The sequence below is a fragment of the Neoarius graeffei genome, chromosome 12 (assembly GCF_027579695.1).
Source record: "Neoarius graeffei isolate fNeoGra1 chromosome 12, fNeoGra1.pri, whole genome shotgun sequence".
Classification (NCBI taxonomy): domain Eukaryota; kingdom Metazoa; phylum Chordata; class Actinopteri; order Siluriformes; family Ariidae; genus Neoarius; species Neoarius graeffei.
This window is the reverse complement of record NC_083580.1, coordinates 12,721,369-12,741,496: the sequence shown is the minus strand read 5'-3', so window position 1 is coordinate 12,741,496 and position 20,128 is coordinate 12,721,369. Positions and strand designations below refer to the sequence as shown.

Below are 20,128 nucleotides of genomic sequence, written 5' to 3'. Positions count from 1 at the left end.
TTCCCCTGAGATAAACTTAATCAAATGATGATTATTTCTGACAGTGATGCTTGAAAGTTTGTGAACCCTTTAGAATTTTCTATATTTCTGCATAAATATGACCTAAAACATCATCAGATTTTCACACAAGTCCTAAAAGTAGATAAAGAGAACTCAGTTAAACAAATGAGACAAAAATATTATTCTTGGTCATTTATTTATTGAGGAAAATGATCCCATATATGCATATCTGTGAGTGGCAAAAGTATGTGAACCTTTGCTTCCAGTGTCTGGTGTGACCCCCTTGTGCAGCAATAACTGCAACTAAACATTTTCCAGTAACTGTTGATCAGTCCTGCACACCGGCTTGGAGGAATTTTAGCCCATTCCTCCATACAGAACAGCTTCAACTCTGGGATGTTGGTGGGTTTCCTCACATGAACTGCTCGCTTCAGGTCCTTCCACAACATTTTGATTGGATTAAGGTCAGGACTTTGACTTGGCCATTCCAAAACATTAACTTTATTCTTCTTTAACTGTTCTTTGGTAGAACGACTTGTGTGCTTAGGGTCGTTGTCTTGCTGCATGACCCACCTTCCCTTGAGATTCAGTTCATGGACAGATGTCCTGACATTTTCCTTTAGAATTCACTGGTATAATTCAGAATTCATTGTTCCATCAATGATGGCAAGCCGTCCTGGCCCAGATGCAGCAAAACAGGCCCAAACCATGATACTACCACCACCATGTTTCACAGATGGGATAAGGTTCTTATGCTGGAATGCAGTGTTTTCCTTTCTCCAAACATAACGCTTCTCGTTTAAACCAAAAAGTTCTATTTTGGTCTCATCCGTCCACAAAACATTTTTCCAATAGCCTTCTGGCTTGTTCACGTGATCTTTAGCAAACTGCAGACGAGCAGCAATGTTCCTTTTGGAGAGCAGTGGCTTTCTCCTTGCAACCCTGCCATGCACACCATTGTTGTTCAGTGTTCTCCTGATGGTGGACTCATGAACATTAACATTAGCCAATGTGAGAGAGGCCTTCAGTTGCTTAGAAGTTACCCCGGGGTCCTTTGTGACCTCGCCGACTATTACACGCCTTGCTCTTGGAGTGATCTTTGTTGGTCGACCACTCCTGGGGAGGGTAACAATGGTCTTGAATTTCCTCCATTTGTACACAATCTGTCTGACTGTGGATTGGTGGAGTCCAAACTCTTTAGAGATGGTTTTGTAACCTTTTCCATCTTGATGAGCATCAACAACGCTTTTTCTGAGGTCCTCAGAAATGTCCTTTGTTCATGCCATGATACACTTCCACAAACATGTGTTGTAAAGATCAGACTCTGATAGATCCCTGTTCTTTAAATAAAACAGGGTGCCCACTCACACCTGATTGTCATCCCATTGATTGAAAACACCTGACTCTAATTTCACCTTCAAATTAACTGCTAATCCTAGAGGTTCACATACTTTTGCCACTCACAGATATGTAATATTGGATCATTTTCCTCAATAAATAAATGACCAAGTATAATATTTTTGTCTCATTTGTTTAACTGGATTCTCTTTATCTACTTTTAGGACTTGTGTGAAAATCTGATGATGTTTTAGGTCATATTTATGCAGAAATATAGAAAATTCTAAAGGGTTCACAAACTTTCAAGCACCACTGTAAAATGAACGTTCTTTAGGAAGAAGTAGCCTAAATATGAAACCTTGAGCAAGTGCAAGGCAAAACCAACTTGTATACAAGGATTCCTTTGGGGTTGTTTGGATGGTTAATGGTTCTTGCTTTAAAGGGATCCTCCAGCAGATTTACTCTTAAACTTATAAATATTTGTAGACTTCAACAGTCAAACGTTCATTTTCGGAGACCAAATAGTGTTCTAGAAAAATTCATTTGTATTAAAATACCAGATGGGCCTCCCACAGAAGTGATGTATGCGATGATGTGGTGTGGTGGAAGCTTGGAGCAACTCTGCTGTTTATATCCTCCACTTACAACGTGGTTTTGCTAGTTTTACAAGTATTTTTACCAAATGTATCGTTTTTTAAATAAGTAAAATATGCCTTATTGTGCAGCATATAAATGCCAAAACGATGTTAAAAAGGACAAGAAGATATCGTTTCACCATTTACCTGGCCAGAATCGTCCGACTATTCACAAGAAATGGATTCATGCCTTCGGAAGACCTCAAAACAACCTGCCTGCGGTGCCCGACTCATGCTCTGAACATTTTGAAGCATCCTGTTTCGATGACTCGACGGAAGTAAAGGCAAGATTAATGGGGGCTTCCAGAATAAAAAAGAAAGATAAAAGACAAAGCCGTGCCAACAATATTTGCCTATCGTTCAGCTCCAAAAGTCCGCCGATGCAATATTGAGCAGCAACAGAGACAACAACACCGGGAGGCGAGTTTCAACTTTGTTCTCCCATGAAAATGCAGGTAACAAATAAAAAACACATGTGTTAAACAATGATGTTAAACAATCACAGACAGATCAAGAGACAACGCATTCGACTGAGCTTCGGGTACGGTCGACTATACTCCAGATACAAGAATTACTCAGAACATTTTGCATGAAATTCACTCATTTGAAATTTCCCAAGTTTTATTTCATGGTCGTTTCAGTTTCATTTTCATTTATGTGATCGGAACGTGGATTGACCGGAAAGAGGGATATTGCTGTGTAAACAGATGAACCAGCCAGTGTTGAAATCCAGACAGAAACAGTTGTCTTCGAAGACAAGATTATCCAGTGTTCTTTGTTGGGAGATGAAAGTGTTTCATTAGATGATTCGTTCAAAGTCTGCTAGCAAAACCACGATGTAAGCGAAGGATATAAACAGCCGAATTGCTCCAAGCTTCCACTACGCCACATCATCGCATACGTCACTTCTGTCGGAGGCCCATCTGGTATTTTAATATAAATTAACTTTTCTAGAACACTATTTGTTCTCCGAAAATGAATCTTTGACTGTTGAAATCTACAAATAATTTTACTTAACATAAGTTTAAGAGTAAATCCGCTGGAGGGTCCCTTTAAATGGGTTTCTGTTTGAAACTGCTTCTGAAAGAAAATCCCTTTTAGATTGTCCACTCAGTCATTCACTCACTATAGTGTTTGCTACATAGAACACTCACATAATAGATAGGGTAGACAGCTGTTGATACTTTTCAGACACTAGGGGGATGTTACACTGCTATATAATTCTGCGCTGGATATTCGTAATTATTATCTCTGTCGAATAAACAAATACCAGAACATGAACGCTAACATTGCTGTTTTGGGATAAGTACACATTGTAATTGACATATCTCTTCACAACATTGATAAATAAATAAATAAATAAATAAATAAATCTTTTCATAAAATTTTACAACTCGCGCAAAAGGCCGCAGTGCATGATGGTCTAAGTCAGCTGACGGAGGGTATGGCTTCTTTACTCTACATTTTGATTTGCACCGTGTCAATTTTTAGTGGGTGAATGGTGAATAAAATTTACAGTTCAGAATTTGAATGGCACAACAAAATGGCTGATTCGCTATATAGTGGACAAAATAGTAGGAAAGTGGATGTTCTGAACATAGCACGGATACATCGATAGGTGACAAATTAAAGGAAAAACCAGAGGGTGGTATTTTACATGCATAGTTCGATCCATTTGTCCCCTTAGAGGGAAGACTCACTCCAATTCAACAGAAAACTTTTCTGACTGATCACTTTATCCTACATTTCTCTTCAGTTGGGAATGGTCTCTACCAGGATGACTCCGCCTGCACCCACAAAGTCTGAGAAATCACTGAATATTTAACGAGGATGATAATGATTTACAGTCATTAGCTCTCAACCCAATTCAACATCTTAGCTTTCATAACCTCCATCATATAAAACACCAGCTGAGGTAATATCTTTTGGAAGAATGGTGCTCATGGCATCAGTACAGTTCCAGAGACTTGTACAATCAATGCCAAGACAAAATGAAGCTGTTTTGGCAGCTTATGCCTGTCGCCTGTCTGCGTTTCCCTAAAAGCTGACAGAATGTGAGGAAAACAATTCCAAGAATGGTTCTGACTTTAAAATTGTTGATAGTACATTTAATTGCTGTTAAAACACTGCCAACAATTGCATATTTCAAGTCATCCAATCATCAAAATACAAAAAGTTGCACATTGTCGCCGCCAAGAGACTTTCCTACAATCCTGGAAATATATTTTCCCCCAAGTAGAAAGTCTACAACTCCACAAATAACGAACTCAATCCATCAAAGGCAAATCTGAAGCCTTGCACAATAATTAATTACTGATGTGAGGAGCAGAGAAAAGATATACTGCTATCTATTATGTACCAGTAGGATTAATTTTCTGTAACAACAGTTCTGGCAGTAGTTCCTGCTGCCGGATTTATATTAATGTGTTCAATCTAATATGTTAACAACTTACACAGAGACATGTGCAGTGGACACTTTATAAATGAGATAAAAAGCATGTGTAATTGTATGACAGCATATTAGGGCCACTGTAGGTTAAAAAAAAAAAAGTGGGAGTAATATTCTGAGGAAAAAAATCAGAATTTCCAAGAATAAGTTGTACATTTACAAGAGAAAAAAAATCGGCTATTCTCCAAGATTATAAAGTCATAAATTTGGGGGGGGGGGATCAGAAATTCCAAAAAAAACAACCCAGAAATTCCAAAATTAAAAAGTGAGAAATTCCAAGATAAAGAAGTCACAAATTTACAAGAAAAAAAAATCATATTCCGAGGCTTAAAAGTTAGAAATTCCAAGATAAAAATGTCAGAAATTCCAAGAAAAAGAAGTCACAAATTTCCAAGAAAAAAAAACTCATATTCTGAGATTCAAAAGCCAGAAATTCCAAGATAAAGATACAAATTTCCAAGAAAAAAACTCGTGTTCCAAGAATCAAAAGTAAGAAATTCCAAGATAAAGAAGTCACAAATTTACAAGAAAAAAACTAATATTCCGAGACTCAAAAATTAGAAATTCCAAGATTAAAAATTCAGAAATTCCAAGATTCAAAAGTCACAAATTCCAAGATAAAGAAGTCACGAATTTAAAAGAAAAAAGAACTCATATTCTGAGATTAAAAAGTCAGAAATTCCAAGATAAAGAAGTCACAAATTTGCAAGAAAAAACCTCATATTCCGAGACTCAAAGTCACAAATTCCAAGATTAAAAAGTCATGATTTTACTTGTAAAAAACAACTCAGAAATTCTGAGATTAAAAAGCCACAAATTTATGAGAAAAAAAACTTGGAAAAATAGTGTTTTTGTCAAGAAACCAAAGTGCTTCATTTTGCAAGATTGGATCAATATCATCACACCACATATGCCACGGCAGAGCCAAGGGTTATAGGAAATGTCATCTTTTCTCTTCAGTCACATAATATAAAATAATAAAGTGCTAAGAGAATTTCAATTGCATTTCCAAGAATGCACTGCAGCCAGGAAGCACATGACTGTTGTGCTTCCTGGATGCAACAGGAGATAAATATGTAAACTGCACACAAGTTTGTTTATCCATGTCCTTTTTTTATCTTAGCTGTTTATGAATGTACCATATAATTATTGTGCAAGTGCAGTTTCCTGTTATGTTCAGTGTGTGGATTCTTCTCATCGGCCCAAATCTCTGTTACTGTGAAACAGCAGAGCTGAGAGTTATAGTAAATATAGCCTTTTCCTTGATGGCGCAATATAAATGAATAAGAGATTTTCCCAGAATGTACTGCAGCCAGGAAGGAAGGATGCATGAGAGATTTTCCTCATATATTTGTGATTTCTTAATCTCAGAATTTCTGAGGTTTTTTTTTTCTTAATATTCTCAGAATATTACCCATCACCTCAGCTCCATTTTTCCCCCACTTACATTTATTATTATTATGCCCAGGTTATTGCCCAAACTGAATCACATCATCAGTTTTTCTTTGGCTAATCAGACACAAGTTACGCCACCACACTTGCCGGAGCAGTTGGGGGTTAGGTGCCTCACTCAAGGTCACTTGAGCCAATCCTGCTGGTTCAGGGAATCAAACCAGTGACCTTTTGGTCCCAAAGCTGTTTCTCTAACCATTTGGCCATGGCTTCCCTGCGTCACTTACAATGGCCCTAATATGTTGTTGTATCATTGTGGTGATGTTTTATGCAAGGATATCTCATCTCATCTCATTATCTCTAGCCGCTTTATCCTTCTACAGGGTCGCAGGCAAGCTGGAGCCTATCCCAGCTGACTACGGGCGAAAGGCGGGGTACACCCTGGACAAGTCGCCAGGTCATCACAGGGCTGACACATAGACACAGACAACCATTCACACTCACATTCACACCTACGGTCAATTTAGAGTCACCAGTTAACCTAACCTGCATGTCTTTGGACTGTGGGGGAAACCGGAGCACCCGGAGGAAACCCACGCGGACACGGGGAGAACATGCAAACTCCACACAGAAAGGCCCTCGCCGGCCCCGGGGCTCGAACCCAGGACCTTCTATGCAAGGATATGAATGTGATAATTATTTAGCATTTTTGTACAAACTGCGCTTTTTTTAAACTTTTTAACTTCATTAGAAAGAAAAAAAGAAAGGTGATTGGAAAGAGAATGACTGTTTATAGCTGCTATAATATAAGTGATAACAGAAACTAATCTTTTTTTACAGATGGAAATTCAGCATTGTAGTTTTCAAGAAGGCAGAAATTGTACAATAGTCGACAATAGTACAGTCGCAAAAATGTCCACATTACTGTATAATTGGCGACGCTCATAGATAAAATTAATTTCTCTTCATATACCATGTGTTTGCTGTTGATGTGACACATTTGACTAATCAGGAACCGGAGCAGGTGGGTGTTTCTGAGAGGGTATTGTTGCTCTTGTCTAAGCTAAAAAGCAAGACTAGTCTTGAAACAGATGCACATTTGTGACTAGCTTTGCAGACAACCAGCAGTCTGCTTTGATTGCCCTACAACAAGCTTCTAAGCACCTGCTGTTTATTAATGTGAGTGAAAAAGTTCACGCGGTGCTTTAAACAGAGCGTGATGGCTGAGGAAAGGAATCAAAGGCTGCTCGGCATGGGTTAGGTCCCGGTCACAGTAAGAGCATGTATTCTCATGTATGTCAATATTCCCCAGCAGGCTCAGGCTTAATGAGGCACAGATGTCGTTCCTGTGTGGACTGCAGGGAAGAGTGCCAATCTTCACACCAAAATGAGAGCTCCCTATGATCCAATCTGAATGTCAAGATTAGGGGTGGAGTGAATTTTGCACCAAAATCTATGCTCTCTTCCTGTCTTTCTTTTGAAAAACATAAGAATCGGCTTAGATTTTGTATTTTCGAAAGAAATTATCAAAGAATTTGGCAGCGCAGTGGAAGAAAATACCACTGAATACTCCAGCAGCAGCTTATGACCATAGATTTTGGTGGAGGAAGAAGCCTTGAAGAACAACAAAGCCTGAATTAAGTCGAGATGCTGCTATGACAATTGGCTGATGCTATAGACTATTGACTACCTCGTGAAATTTTAGAGTATCCCTCAAAATAGGCACGTGGGAGTTGACAACATACAGGCATTGAGCAGCTTGTTTTGAGCAATTTTAGATACATCTTTGTTCAACCGTAATTAAATACAGCAAGTGTGTTTCACATCAAAATGGACACACAAGAGCTAATATCATTAACCAGTGTTACCAGGTTTCGGCAAAATTTCCAGCCCAACTACTGTACATCTCAAAAATCATACAAATCACCTGAAACTAATCTAAAAAATCAGGCACTGGAAAAGAAAGAGAATTTTTTTCTTCTTTTTCTCAGCCTTTGAGTGGGAAACTGTGGTGTGCACACATTTCTGATGTACAGACATTATAATGTACCCTTTCCCATTCTTTTTTTTAAAGATTTTTTTGGGGGCTTTTTCACCTTTTTTATTGGATAGGACAGTGTAGAGACAGGACAGGAAATGATCGGGGGAGAGAGAGATGGGGAGGGATCAGGAAATGACCTCGGGTCGGAATCGAACCCGGGTCCCCGGATTTATGGTATGGCGCCTTAGCCACCTGAGCCATGATGCCCCCCCCTTTCACATTCTTTGCAGTATATCTTACAGTAGAAATGGTATTATACACCACATACCAGTGTTGAACCGTTACTATTAGAACTGGGACTTCAGCTCAGCCAAAACACACCAAAAAAGCAACAGGGCAAAGGATTTTGCAAGGGCAAAATTAGTGGCAGGCTGCCAGATCGCACCGTTGTGTGTAGTTGTCGATGTTGATTTTAAAAGTAACTAAATAAATTACAAAGGGAAATGAATACTTAAGTCTGAGTGAAATATACTGTAGCGAGTATGCGAGTTGCGAGTCTGGAGACAGAAATCTTAGTTTCTCGGTCGTTAGCCTGTGCTACTTGCTCTCGATGGCACTGGCTTAACCACTTTATTAGCATTCACTAACACTACTGATGAACGCTACACCGGCTGGAAGGTGACTTCACTGCTATGCTGATGGCGCCGACTCACAGTTAAGCTCGCTTTGGCCTTCAAGAAGGCTGAGGGTGATAAATTTTTGGTCCTGCCTACTATAAATCAAAATCTGATTGGTTAATCCATCTGTCACTTCATACATAAACATACACTGCCATGGTCTTCTGTCCCGGCAATGAAGTCCTAACCAATGAGTGAGTCAGCTCGAAACTGTTCTCAGCCTAGAGACAACAAACAAAAAAATCTCACTGGGTAACTCTATTTTAATGTTTTCAGGACAGTAACCCTTCCATTTCTGAAGCAAATTTGATAGAAAATGAGGCCGAATTAAAATTAGAAGAAATTATTTATAATGAAATGATGAAAGAAATTAAATATAACATTTGAAATGCCGATATGTTTGGGCCTTCTCTGAAGGCCTAGAAGGCCCTGATGGTGCCCATCTGCCATAGACACACTATCTGCACTTAGACGCCTTTGTTTGCTGAAAATTTTGAGACCTAATTCTGATTATTTGCGATAAACAAGATCTTGTCAGCCATGAAGAATTTTCAAACTAATCCAATTTGGTAACCGTGTCATTAACTGTCCTGTCCACTGCTCTTCCTCTGTTGAAAATGTTCAAGCATGGGGCAGCATGATTCCTGCCCTATTGGGCTTCCATCAGCGTTTGTTGCAGATGTAATTTCTGACCACTAGGTGCAATAATAACTCTGTATTGCTAAGTGGGGCAGTGAACATACTGCCCCGCAATTGTGTCACACCTAGAAAGGCAAGCAAATCAACAAATGGAACATTGACTTATATCAGTCAAATAGCAATTAAAAAAAATAATTGGTGATGGAAAAGAGATATCATTCATACTTTAACATTATTTAAAATGTATGGAGTTGTGAATGAGGACTTGAATGGCTAGGGCTCTGCCACCACTTTATATCGATCTAATCTATGCAGTAGGAAAAATATAAGCAAAGCAAAAGTTGGAATATAACAATAAAAGAAATATGCTTACCAGGCGTTCTGACATGGGCGTCTTGTCATTTTCTGGCAGATGTTGCTCCAGTGCCAGTACAATACAGTTGGCAATGATGGTTGCAAGGATCATGTATTCAAATGGAGTGTGTAGGTCAAGGAAAGCATCGACACAGCCATCACAAAGATGAAATAATACATATATATCCAAGAAAAATAATAAGTGATAATATATTTTTGCATTCACAATGGCTCCTTTTTTTTTTTTTGCATGAGCACTCTTGACAATCATGATGATTAGTTTTGAGAATTTACACCATGTGCTCTTCTGTGTGTGCACAGTCAATATTTGATTACTTTAACCATCACCAGGTGGTGAGCATGTGCCTAAATCGAAGGACGGAATAAAAGTGTACCTTGTGGATGGTCATTTTTTTAATACTAATAACAGATAACAAATCAGTGCAGAATACAAACTCCACTTTGTAATTCTGTGTATAATAATACAGTGTTCAGCCACCTGACAACCTTTCCTGACAATTCACGGTGGTTTACCATGTCACAGTAAATTAATACATATAACCTGTAAATTGGCTACTGTGTATATCTCAGTCTGTCTTGGAAAATACAAGACATCTAGACAACATCTGGGAGTCAGAACTTCAATAATTGAGTGCACGTTATGTAATTAAGTGCTTAAGATATTTAACAGTTATTCCATGAAATCGAGTCATACATGAGCTGATAGCCGACGAGCCCCGTAGCACCGAGATGGCTATAAGCCGTGTATGAAGAGATTGAGTGGAATAACTGTTTTATTATATCCACATTCACTGGATTTTGAGAAACGGAGCATTTTTATTTTTTGCAAGTTCAATAAATAAAAACTTTATACAAAACGTCCGACCATACCTGCCAACACTCCCGTATTTCCCCGGAGTCTCCCGTATTTCAGAACAATCTCCCGGCCCCCTCCCGGATTGGCATTTCTCCCGTAATTTTGAAGGTCTCCCGTGATTCTCCCGTTATTTTGAACGTCAAATAAAGTATATTATAAACGTGAATAGCGCGTTTCGCCTATGTCTCCGGTTGCCAGAGATCAGTACGAAAAGTAATCCAGTCTTCCCTGATAAACACCCTGCAATTTCAACTATCTCTGGCAACACACATACACATCTTCCTGAGCTTGCGTAGTTGATCTCTGCGCAGATCATCGAGCTCGCAGGACCGGGAAAAACAAAATGGCTGAAGGCGGGAGTCCCGCGGCCAAGAAGAAGTACTCGTGTAAATTTAATACAGAATGGACAGCGCAATTTCTGACGGTGATTAAAAGTAAGTGATAATTGGTGATAATTTGGCTTTTTGTACAGCCTGCAGAGTGGATTTCAGTGTTAGACATGGGGGAAAGGGCGACGTGTCTCAACACTGCAAAGGACAAAAACATATCCGTGTGGTGGACTCTATCAGGGGCTCTGAGAGAATGACAATGTTCGTCGCACACGGAGTCCAGCACCTTTGACATTTTTAAAGTGATCTAAGGAAATAATGTGCATATTATGTTTTTGCTGTCAGTGACAAGGCTAGGTGAGATGCTTCCTTAACTAAGGCTTGAGCCAGATAAACTGAGGGAGGAGCTAATAGACTACCAAGTTGCTGACAAGAAGGAATTGCCACAGGAGCAGAAAGTGGACAGATTCTGGGGCCTATTAGGGAAACAACAGTGCTTTAGTGAGATAGCTAGGCTTATGAAAGCATTATTGTGTATTCCCCATAGCAATGCCCCCTCAGAAAGAACCTTCAGCATGGTAAGGAAGATAACTACAGAGAACAGGTCAAGTTTGAGCAATAGTACTCTGTGCTCTCTTTTGTCCTGCAAGATAAACTACACCAAACCTGCTCACAAGTATGCCCCTTTTAAAAATGTTCTAAAAGCGGCTAAGTCAGCCACCTACTTGTACCTACATGCCTCTACAAAAGAATAGGCACACTTACAATACACACTGTCAGAAGACATACAATGTATACAATCAAGGGCATAATCAGTAGCCTACAATAAGTGCGGATGTAAAATTAAAGTTTTTTCCTATGATGTCATTGTCATTTTGTTATTGTGCCATGTTATTTTGCTCTTACTTAATTTTTTAATAAATGTTGGAATGTGGATCAATACTGTGTTCAGAGTATTCACTTTATATACAGTGTGTATATATATATATATATATATATATATATATATATATATATATATATATATATGTGCATTTTATATATATATATATATATGAGTGATTCCACGCTTATGGGTACTGAAATGGGGACATGAACTTATTCACCTAAAACCATTTCTTTTTTTACCATCAGGTCACAAAACATGTAATCTTTAATGAATGATATGTTAAAAGATAACTTTAATTTTCTGAGATGTAATAAAAACATTTATATGCCAAAGTCAAGCCTATGAGTTCCAAAATGATGTCTGTTACATTACTTCTGTTACGATTGTCCATCTCGCGTCTGTTACAAATTAATTACAATCTAGCTATATACCATGTTAATCTTATTGAAAGAATGTGTATGTTTATTCTACTACACATGTTTATTAATTATATTTGCTAAAACATCACCTTCCTATGTTTCAAAAAGTAATTCTACATTGTTAAAATTGAGAATATATATATGTCCACAACACTTCTGATACGTTCTGACTTTGGCATATAAATATGTTTTTATTACATCTCAGAAAATTAAAGTTATCTTTTAACATATCATTCATTAAAGATTACATGTTTTGTGACCTGATGGTAAAAAAAGAAATGGTTTTAGGTGAATTTTTAAAAATAAGTTCATGTCGCCATTTCAGTACCCATAAGCGTGGAATCACTCATATATATCCAAAAAAAATCTCCCTTATTTTGCTACTGCAATGTTGGCAGGTATGCGTCCGACAAAATCATTTCCGCTAAGAATGTAAACAAACCGGCGAAATGACAGGAGCAATTTGTGAAAAATGCAATGAAAAATAAAAATGATGCATTCATATTATCAAGTACTTTCATTCTATATTTTGTTGCTTTTTTTTGTATGTTTTGGGGTTTTGTTTTCAAGTAGAGTTTTTATTTCGTGCTCGGTTGGTTCAGCAGCACGCACCGCCATTTTGTTTTTCTCTACTCACGGTATATGAGCTGATAGCCTAGTCGTAGAGTAGCCAATCAGAGCGCGCGACTGCTCATATCCAGTGAAGGTGGATAGAATAATAGCTAATACGCACACAAACTTATTACCTGTCAAACGTTTTATTTCAAAACCCACTGGTAAGATGCATAAATGGAAAGTTGCTCTTTACAGACAATTGGATATTTTGGTTTTTCCCAGGACTAAGCTCCATTCTGCTCATTTCATTCAATTAATTTTCATGATTGATCCCTTCACAAACTGCTCTAATATGAGAGGAATGAAACACTTCAGTACATGCTGTTACTGGAAAATGATCAACTACACTTCGTGTCAGGCTGCATCACATCACCCTGTCTTTGATTATTTCTTCTAACATCGAGTTTTGTTCCTAATATAAATGTTCTTATACATTCACTGCCTGTACGTATTCAGCATGTGTGCATTCGAATGAATTCAGCAAAGGCCATAATTTTATTTCTGTAACCAGTTACTTGGGTCTAATGCTCGCTGCATCGTGGGTTTAGAGAAGTCACAAACAGTATAATGTTTATATTATAAGGAAGTCAAAAATCATACATAAATTGATGTCCCCTAGGGACGTTTTTAGGGCTGCACTAGGGTTGGAGCAAATCTAAAACTATGGCACACACCAGTCATGAAGACTCAATATTGCACTCATTCATATTTCAATATATTAGGGTTTTGTTTTTTTAAGAGTTAAAATAATAGCAATCAGATTTTTTCAGAAATGTGATGCCATTCATTCATTCATGTCATCTTCTGTAAATGCTTTATCCTGGTCAGAGTCACTGTGGATCTGAAGTCTAACACAGGAACATTGGGTTCCTGTGTGGAGTTTGGAATACATCTTGGATGGGATGTCCACTGGGACACACAATCACTCATTAAGACATACAGGCAATTTAGCATAACCAATCCATCTACATACATGTTTTTGGGAGTTGGGCGGAAACCAGAGAACCCAGAGGAAACCCAAAGAGACATGCAAATATACAAAACACCACACAGACAGGAACAGGTACTCAGGATTGAACCAAGGATCTGCGAGGTCACAAACAGCATGTCATCCAACATGTCTTCAATGAAATATAAACAGTACATTAATAGAAATTATGGATAAATCTAATTTGGTGTGGTAAATTAGGCGAATGTGAACTTAAAGTGATTTTCCAAAGGATCTAAAGATGAGTGCTTTTAAAGTGCAGATCCACCCATCTGTCCAACCATCTAACTGATTTCCTGTCATGGCTTCTTGTCTTGCTTGAGAAAAGAAGCAAGCTGCATATTCCAGTACCGTGGAAAACTCCTTTTTGGAAAAACAAATTGAATGGAACTTGAGTGAAGCAACTCTTTTCATCATTTAGCAGTAAATGTGGTGCAAGAGCCTACATTAATCCCTGGACCTTGTGGCATGCGCAAAAATAATATTCAAATTAGCTCATTCTGAGTAAAGCAACTTAAATCTATCAGGATGAAGTGATTCTGTTGCTTTGTGCTCCTTTTACTTGGACTCCTCCTCTCATATCTGGGTAAAACCACTTCCTGGTGTAATTTTTTTCCCCTTAAGCAGCTGCCTACAATAGTGTAGACATACTGTAACCATGGCTACACCCACTCTTGCATACTACTGTACTAAACAGTACCATAAATTATGCAATGCATGGGGTAGAGACAAGGTTTTTAAGAGGCTACACACAAGGTCTGCTTTAATGAATGCTTATCTTTCTTCTTCTTCTTCTTATTATTATTATTATTATTATTATTATTATTGATTTTACTTTGACTAGATTATCATATAAGCTATATTTTCATTTATTTATTATACACTTTTTTTTTTACACACACTGAGGGGACCTGAACCAAAAACGATATATGCAGTGACAAATAATGGCACACTATAATAGTAGTGTAGTACCTTTTTGTTGTGTCGCAAATAGCATATGCCTGAGTGTCAGTTTTCACACTTAATGCACACCAAAAGGACAAAAATGAAAACACACAAAGTGTTGAATTAATGAAATAGTAATGTATGGCTATTGTATAAAAGTGAACCTAAACACGTGTATGGAGTGAGTGTTCCTAACTCGAAATCTCTTTCCAATAGCTTTGTGTTCATTTTCCAAATTTGGATATGTACAGCAGAGTGGGTAGAGTTGATAGAAATGAAGAAACAAAACTGTACTTTTCATTGTGGATAGGGTGGTATCATTGGCATCAGTGAGTATGTTTTGTAGCTTAAGCGTGTCTCATGAGGGTATATCTTGAAATGATAAATAATAATAATAACAATTTAAGATACATAATTACATAACGACAACAGATTTATTCTCAAAGCTAATCCAAGGTACACTACATACACCTTCCCAAATATTTCTTCTTCTGCCTTATGCAGCACTATTACCAGATTGGGGTCCATATGGACCCTACTGATCCACATGTCGTATTAATCAGAGCATAGTTTTACACCACATGCCCTTCCTGACGCAACCCTCCCATTTCTGGGCTTGGGAACAATCATTCACACACATTCGCCAGGTTTGTCGTACTCGAGTCCAACTTGTGCCCTAATTTTAAGGACTCGTGATTTGACTTGGACTTGAGCATTAACTGCATTCGGACTTGTAAATTGGAGACAAGGACTCCGATTTTTTCTTTATTTTTTGTAACATGCCATAATAATTTGGCATAAGATATTTATATCTACATTAACTTTTGTCCTAATTTCGTGCAAGAGTGTCACACCTGCGCACCTTGGCACGTGCATCAGATAGACTCTCGGGCGCGCTCCGGACAGCATGCACACACCAAGCGGACTCTCCCATGCGCGCACCGTAAACGACTCGCACCCGCACAGGATTAAGACGCAATCAGTGCGCCTATATAAAAACTGTGAAAACACACTTACTTTGCGAAGTATTGAGTTGCGTTGCTGACACATTACCAAGCCTTATTTCCTTGTTTAGTTTCCTGATTTCCTGTTTCTCGTCTTTGATTCTGCCAAGTCTACGATAGTCTGTTTGTGCCTCGCTCGACCTGTTGTCTGTTTCACCATTTTACGATTTTGCCTGCTGTTCTGGATTGTTTACCTGTCTTCACTTGTATTAATAAACACACCTTTTGCACTCACATCCGTCTCCCAACCATCTCTGATAGAATACTTCACAAGAGAATGCCCATTCACCTGTTCAGGAACAAACTAATGTTAAAGTGCATATCACAGGTAAATTCAGGAGCAAGATGAATTCTCCTATTTTATATTAAACGTTGGTCAAATATCTGTAACATTCTGCATTCTCTGCAATTTTTTTACCTTGTGCAATACCAGAAAAATTCAGTTGAAATCAAGCCATTTGAGGTGAATTAGTCCGCCTCTGAAAAAACTTGGCATTTGGATTTCCCGGGAAACATTGATTTTCGTGACGTCACATGCGGGACGCCTTCCTCTGAATCCTACGTCAGCGCTGGTTTGTTTATGAGAAAATGACCTGGTGGTTTTCTGCAAATTTCTTCAACGTTATCACGTAATTATTAAAATGGTTAACATGTATCGTAGGAGGGTGTAGCAACACCAATCTTGATGGGATTAGTACTCATCATTTTCCAAAAGACCGGACAATGAGAGAGAAATGGGAGCACTTGGTCTACACAGGCTGTGCACTTAAACCGTGCAAAGCTCACGCAGCCTGCTGGCGCTTCTGCAGATAACATCACGAATCTGGCTCCAGACTCCCTTGGGATTTTTCCAGACACATTTTGTTATTTTATATTTTTCTGCTGTAGACAGATGGCCTTGTGCAAAATTACCCTTTTGGATGACTGTGTAAAGGGACATACAAAAGAACCTGAAAATTATAAAAAAAACGAAATTCATATTAAAAAAACAAAATTGGTCCAGAATATGCCCTTTAATGATGCTAAAACAGCCACCGTCGAATCGTGCAGTTGGAGTCTTGCTCTTGGACTCAACTCAATTTTTTTAATGACTTGGACTTGAGCACTGGGGACTCGAGACTGGACTCAGACTCAAGGACTACAAGACTGACATTCACACCTATGGGCAATTTAGAGTAGCCAGTTAACCTAATGGCATGTCTTTGGACTGTGGGGAAAACCAGAGAACCTGGATGAAACCCACGCAGACACGGGGAGAACATGCAAACTCAGGAGCGTAGCTGGGGGGGGTCCTGGGGTGCCTGTGACCCCCCCCCCTTTGTCGGACCATACATTTTTCCAATATCCGCATAAGAATATTAGAAAAGCGCCCACTGTAATTTTTCTAACATTTTTTTAAAAATGGATTGTCACCTCAGCCTCATTAGGGTTTCCATAACCTTGTATGGACTTCCTGTAGTTTGGGCGTGAAAATCCAGTTCTGTGCAAGCGCAACACGATCGCACTAGAAAGCATGGTCAAGCTGCCAGTGTAGCTGCAGTCTTTTTAGTTGCAAATTACGAGTATTTCCTCGTGTTAATAATTCACCATGTCAAAACAAGTGAAACTTTCCTCCTTCTTTCGACGTGAAGAGAGATAAGCAATTTATTATTATTTTTTCCATCAAAGTTGCATTTTGTTGCTTCGAAGCTAAGTTTTAGTGTGCCGTTTTCTAGAACACAGCATCGAGAAAACGTTGAAGAAACAGCAATAATGGAAGAGCCGGTTTCTAAGCTACCTAAAACTAGCAATGGTAATTATTTTTTGTTACATATTTTTCATAGTGCTATCCTAGTACTAAGTAAATTTTATGATAAAACAGAATCAAAACAAGATGCATCATCACCTTCGGCAGACCAAGAAACACCGGCCCAAGCGGCAGTTGCCGGTGAGTGAGCTTGGTTTGCTTATGCTATGGTCACTGTTGTCTGGTTTGATAGAATTAGCTCAAAACATTAGTACGGTCAGTAAGCTCAACCATTCTTTTTGATCGTTGTAGGCTTTCTTGATTTGCCGGATGAAACTGATTTGGACAAATCATTGTCCGACATCTCAACAGCTCACAACATGAGATGAAAGAAGGATGCAAAGACCGCATTATTTTCTCAAATGTCTCATCTCATTATCTCTAGCCGCTTTATCCTGTTCTACAGGGTCGCAGGCAAGCTGGAGCCTATCCCAGCTGACTACGGGCGAAAGGCGGGGTACACCCTGGACAAGTTGCCAGGTCATCACAGGGCTGACACAGACAACCATTCACACTCACATTCACACCTACGGTCAATTTAGAGTCACCAGTTAACCTAACCTGCATGTCTTTGGACTGTGGGGGAAACCGGAGCACCCGGAGGAAACCCACGCGGACACGGGGAGAACATGCAAACTCCGCACAGAAAGGCCCTCGCCGGCCACAGGGCTCGAACCCGGACTTTCTTGCTGTGAGGCGACAGCGCTAATCACTACACCACCGTGCTGCCGTTTTCTCAAATGTATTCAATCATTTACAAACCTGCTGGTATGTACTCAGGCTGCCAGTCAGTGTGTGACACACACACACACACACCTTTGAAAAATCCTAGCTATGCCCCTGAAACTCCATACAGAAAGGCCCCCTTCGGCTACTGGGCTTGAACCCAGAACCTTCTTGCTGTGAGGTGACAGTGCTAACCACCTTGCCAAATACAAATAAAAGTACAAAACATGGTACCACCCAAGCTCTATGGGAACGTATAGATATTTCTTGACAGTAGAATTACTTGGTTATTGAATAAACTTTTAAGAGAGGATATGGCCACTCTGTGATCCTCTTGGCATATTTCCTGATCACGTTGTCCTCGCTGAAGATGAACAGCGAGCGGTTGACGGTGAAGCAGTTCTGCTTAGTCTGTTTTGGGTTATACAAAGCCATGGTCCGGGCTCTCTGAGCCATCGACTGCTTGTAGAGCCTCTGGGGCCCCGGTGCGCCTCCCGGCCGCGCGCCCCCTCTCCCTGCGCCCGGCGCAGCTCCATAGCGCCCAGACGCATCATCCCCAAAGCGAGCCATCCTAGACATGCAGGTAAATCCAACAGGTCACTGGCATCGGAGTCAACAAGCATCAGAGACATTACAGTGATCCCGAGTGCTGTCAATCACATTCTCCATCACTGTGTCCTTTTTTGCTGCTGCTGCTGTTCAAAATAAACACCAAAACCCGCGCGCGCTGGATCTGATTTAGATCTGATCTTCCGACCTCGCACGGCGTTTCCTGTCACTCCATCCTAGGTAGCCAAAAACTGACAAAAAATAAACTTAGCATGCAAATATAATCCGCGTAAAGACACCCGGAATCTAATCCGTGCCACCCGTTATACCCGAATTCCTCCAATGCAATGCGAAAAAAAGGCAACAACAACAACCTTTTTCATGCAAACCGTCTGTATCTATTTCCCTATTGTATATTTAATGCATTCGGATAGAAATAATAATAATAATAATGATAATAATAATAATTTAAAAAATAATAATCCAGGACCGCTTATCCGTTTGCACAAAGACGCGCGCGTGTGATGTGTGCTCTGTGCAGCGCGCGCTGCTTCTTAAGTACACTATGACGCCCAGCTGATGCTTCCTGTCACCGCGCGCGATCTGTCAGGCAACGTCATGACTTTCCCCGATGACGTAATCAGCGATGATGATGATGATGATGATTGTGTGTGTGTGCGTGTGTGCGCGCGCGCTTCTCGCAAGCATAAGCATCCACCGTGAAGAAATTCCTGAAGCAGGCTAATGGAAGAATAGCTCTGATTGGTTACACAAGGTTATGGGCGTGGTTACAAACGTGTTCTTGAGACACATGGACATTCCGCTTTATCCTGTTCTACAGGGTCGCAGGCAAGCTGGAGCCTATCCCAGCTGACTACGGGCGAAAGGCGGGGTACACCCTGGACAAGTCGCCAGGTCATCACAGGGCTGACACATAGACACAGACAACCATTCACACTCACATTCACACCTAGGGTCAATTTAGAGTCATCAGTTAACCTAACCTGCATGTCTTTGGACTGTGGGGGAAACCGGAGCACCCGGAGGAAACCCACGCGGGCACGGGGAAAACATGCAAACTCCGCACAGAAAGGCCCTCGCCGGCCCCGGGGCTCGAACCCGGACCTTCTTGCTGTGAGGCGACAGCGCTAACCACTACACCACCGTGCCGCCCCTTCCACTAAACCAACTTCTCAAAAGGTGTTTGTACAGTCGTTCAAATTCTGTAATGCTGCTTTGCGACAATGTTTATTGTTAAAAGCGCTATACAAATAAACTTGACTTGACCTGACTTGGGTGGTGTGTCCAGCTTTCCAGAAATTTGGTGGGTTGGAAAATTGAGGGTGGAGAGCAAATTAAGAGCTGGTATGACCTAATCATGCATCGAAAAATCACATTATTATTATTATTGTCTTGGGGCGGCACGGTGGTGTAGTGGTTAGCGCTGTCGCCTCACAGCAAGAAGGTCCTGGGTTCGAGCCCCGTGGCCGGCGAGGGCCTTTCTGTGTGGAGTTTGCATGTTCTCCCCGTGTCCGC

At 39.9% G+C, this 20,128-nt stretch overlaps 1 protein-coding gene across 15 annotated transcripts in view; it reads right to left on the bottom strand.

The window, feature by feature from the left end:
* cacna1bb (calcium channel, voltage-dependent, N type, alpha 1B subunit, b) overlaps window positions 1–20,128 on the bottom strand; it is a 320,447-nt gene that overhangs the window by 288,900 nt on the left and 11,419 nt on the right. For 6 of the 15 annotated variants that reach the window (XM_060935536.1, XM_060935539.1, XM_060935537.1 and 3 more), the window contains exon 1: window positions 9,485–9,697. The exons of the other annotated variants lie outside the window; for them this stretch is intronic. In XM_060935536.1, the coding sequence (XP_060791519.1) occupies window positions 9,485–9,577 (93 nt within the window). In that variant the 5' untranslated portion in view covers window positions 9,578–9,697. Of the gene's footprint in view, window positions 1–9,484; window positions 9,698–20,128 lie in introns of those variants that run through there. 15 annotated transcript variants of the gene reach the window in all.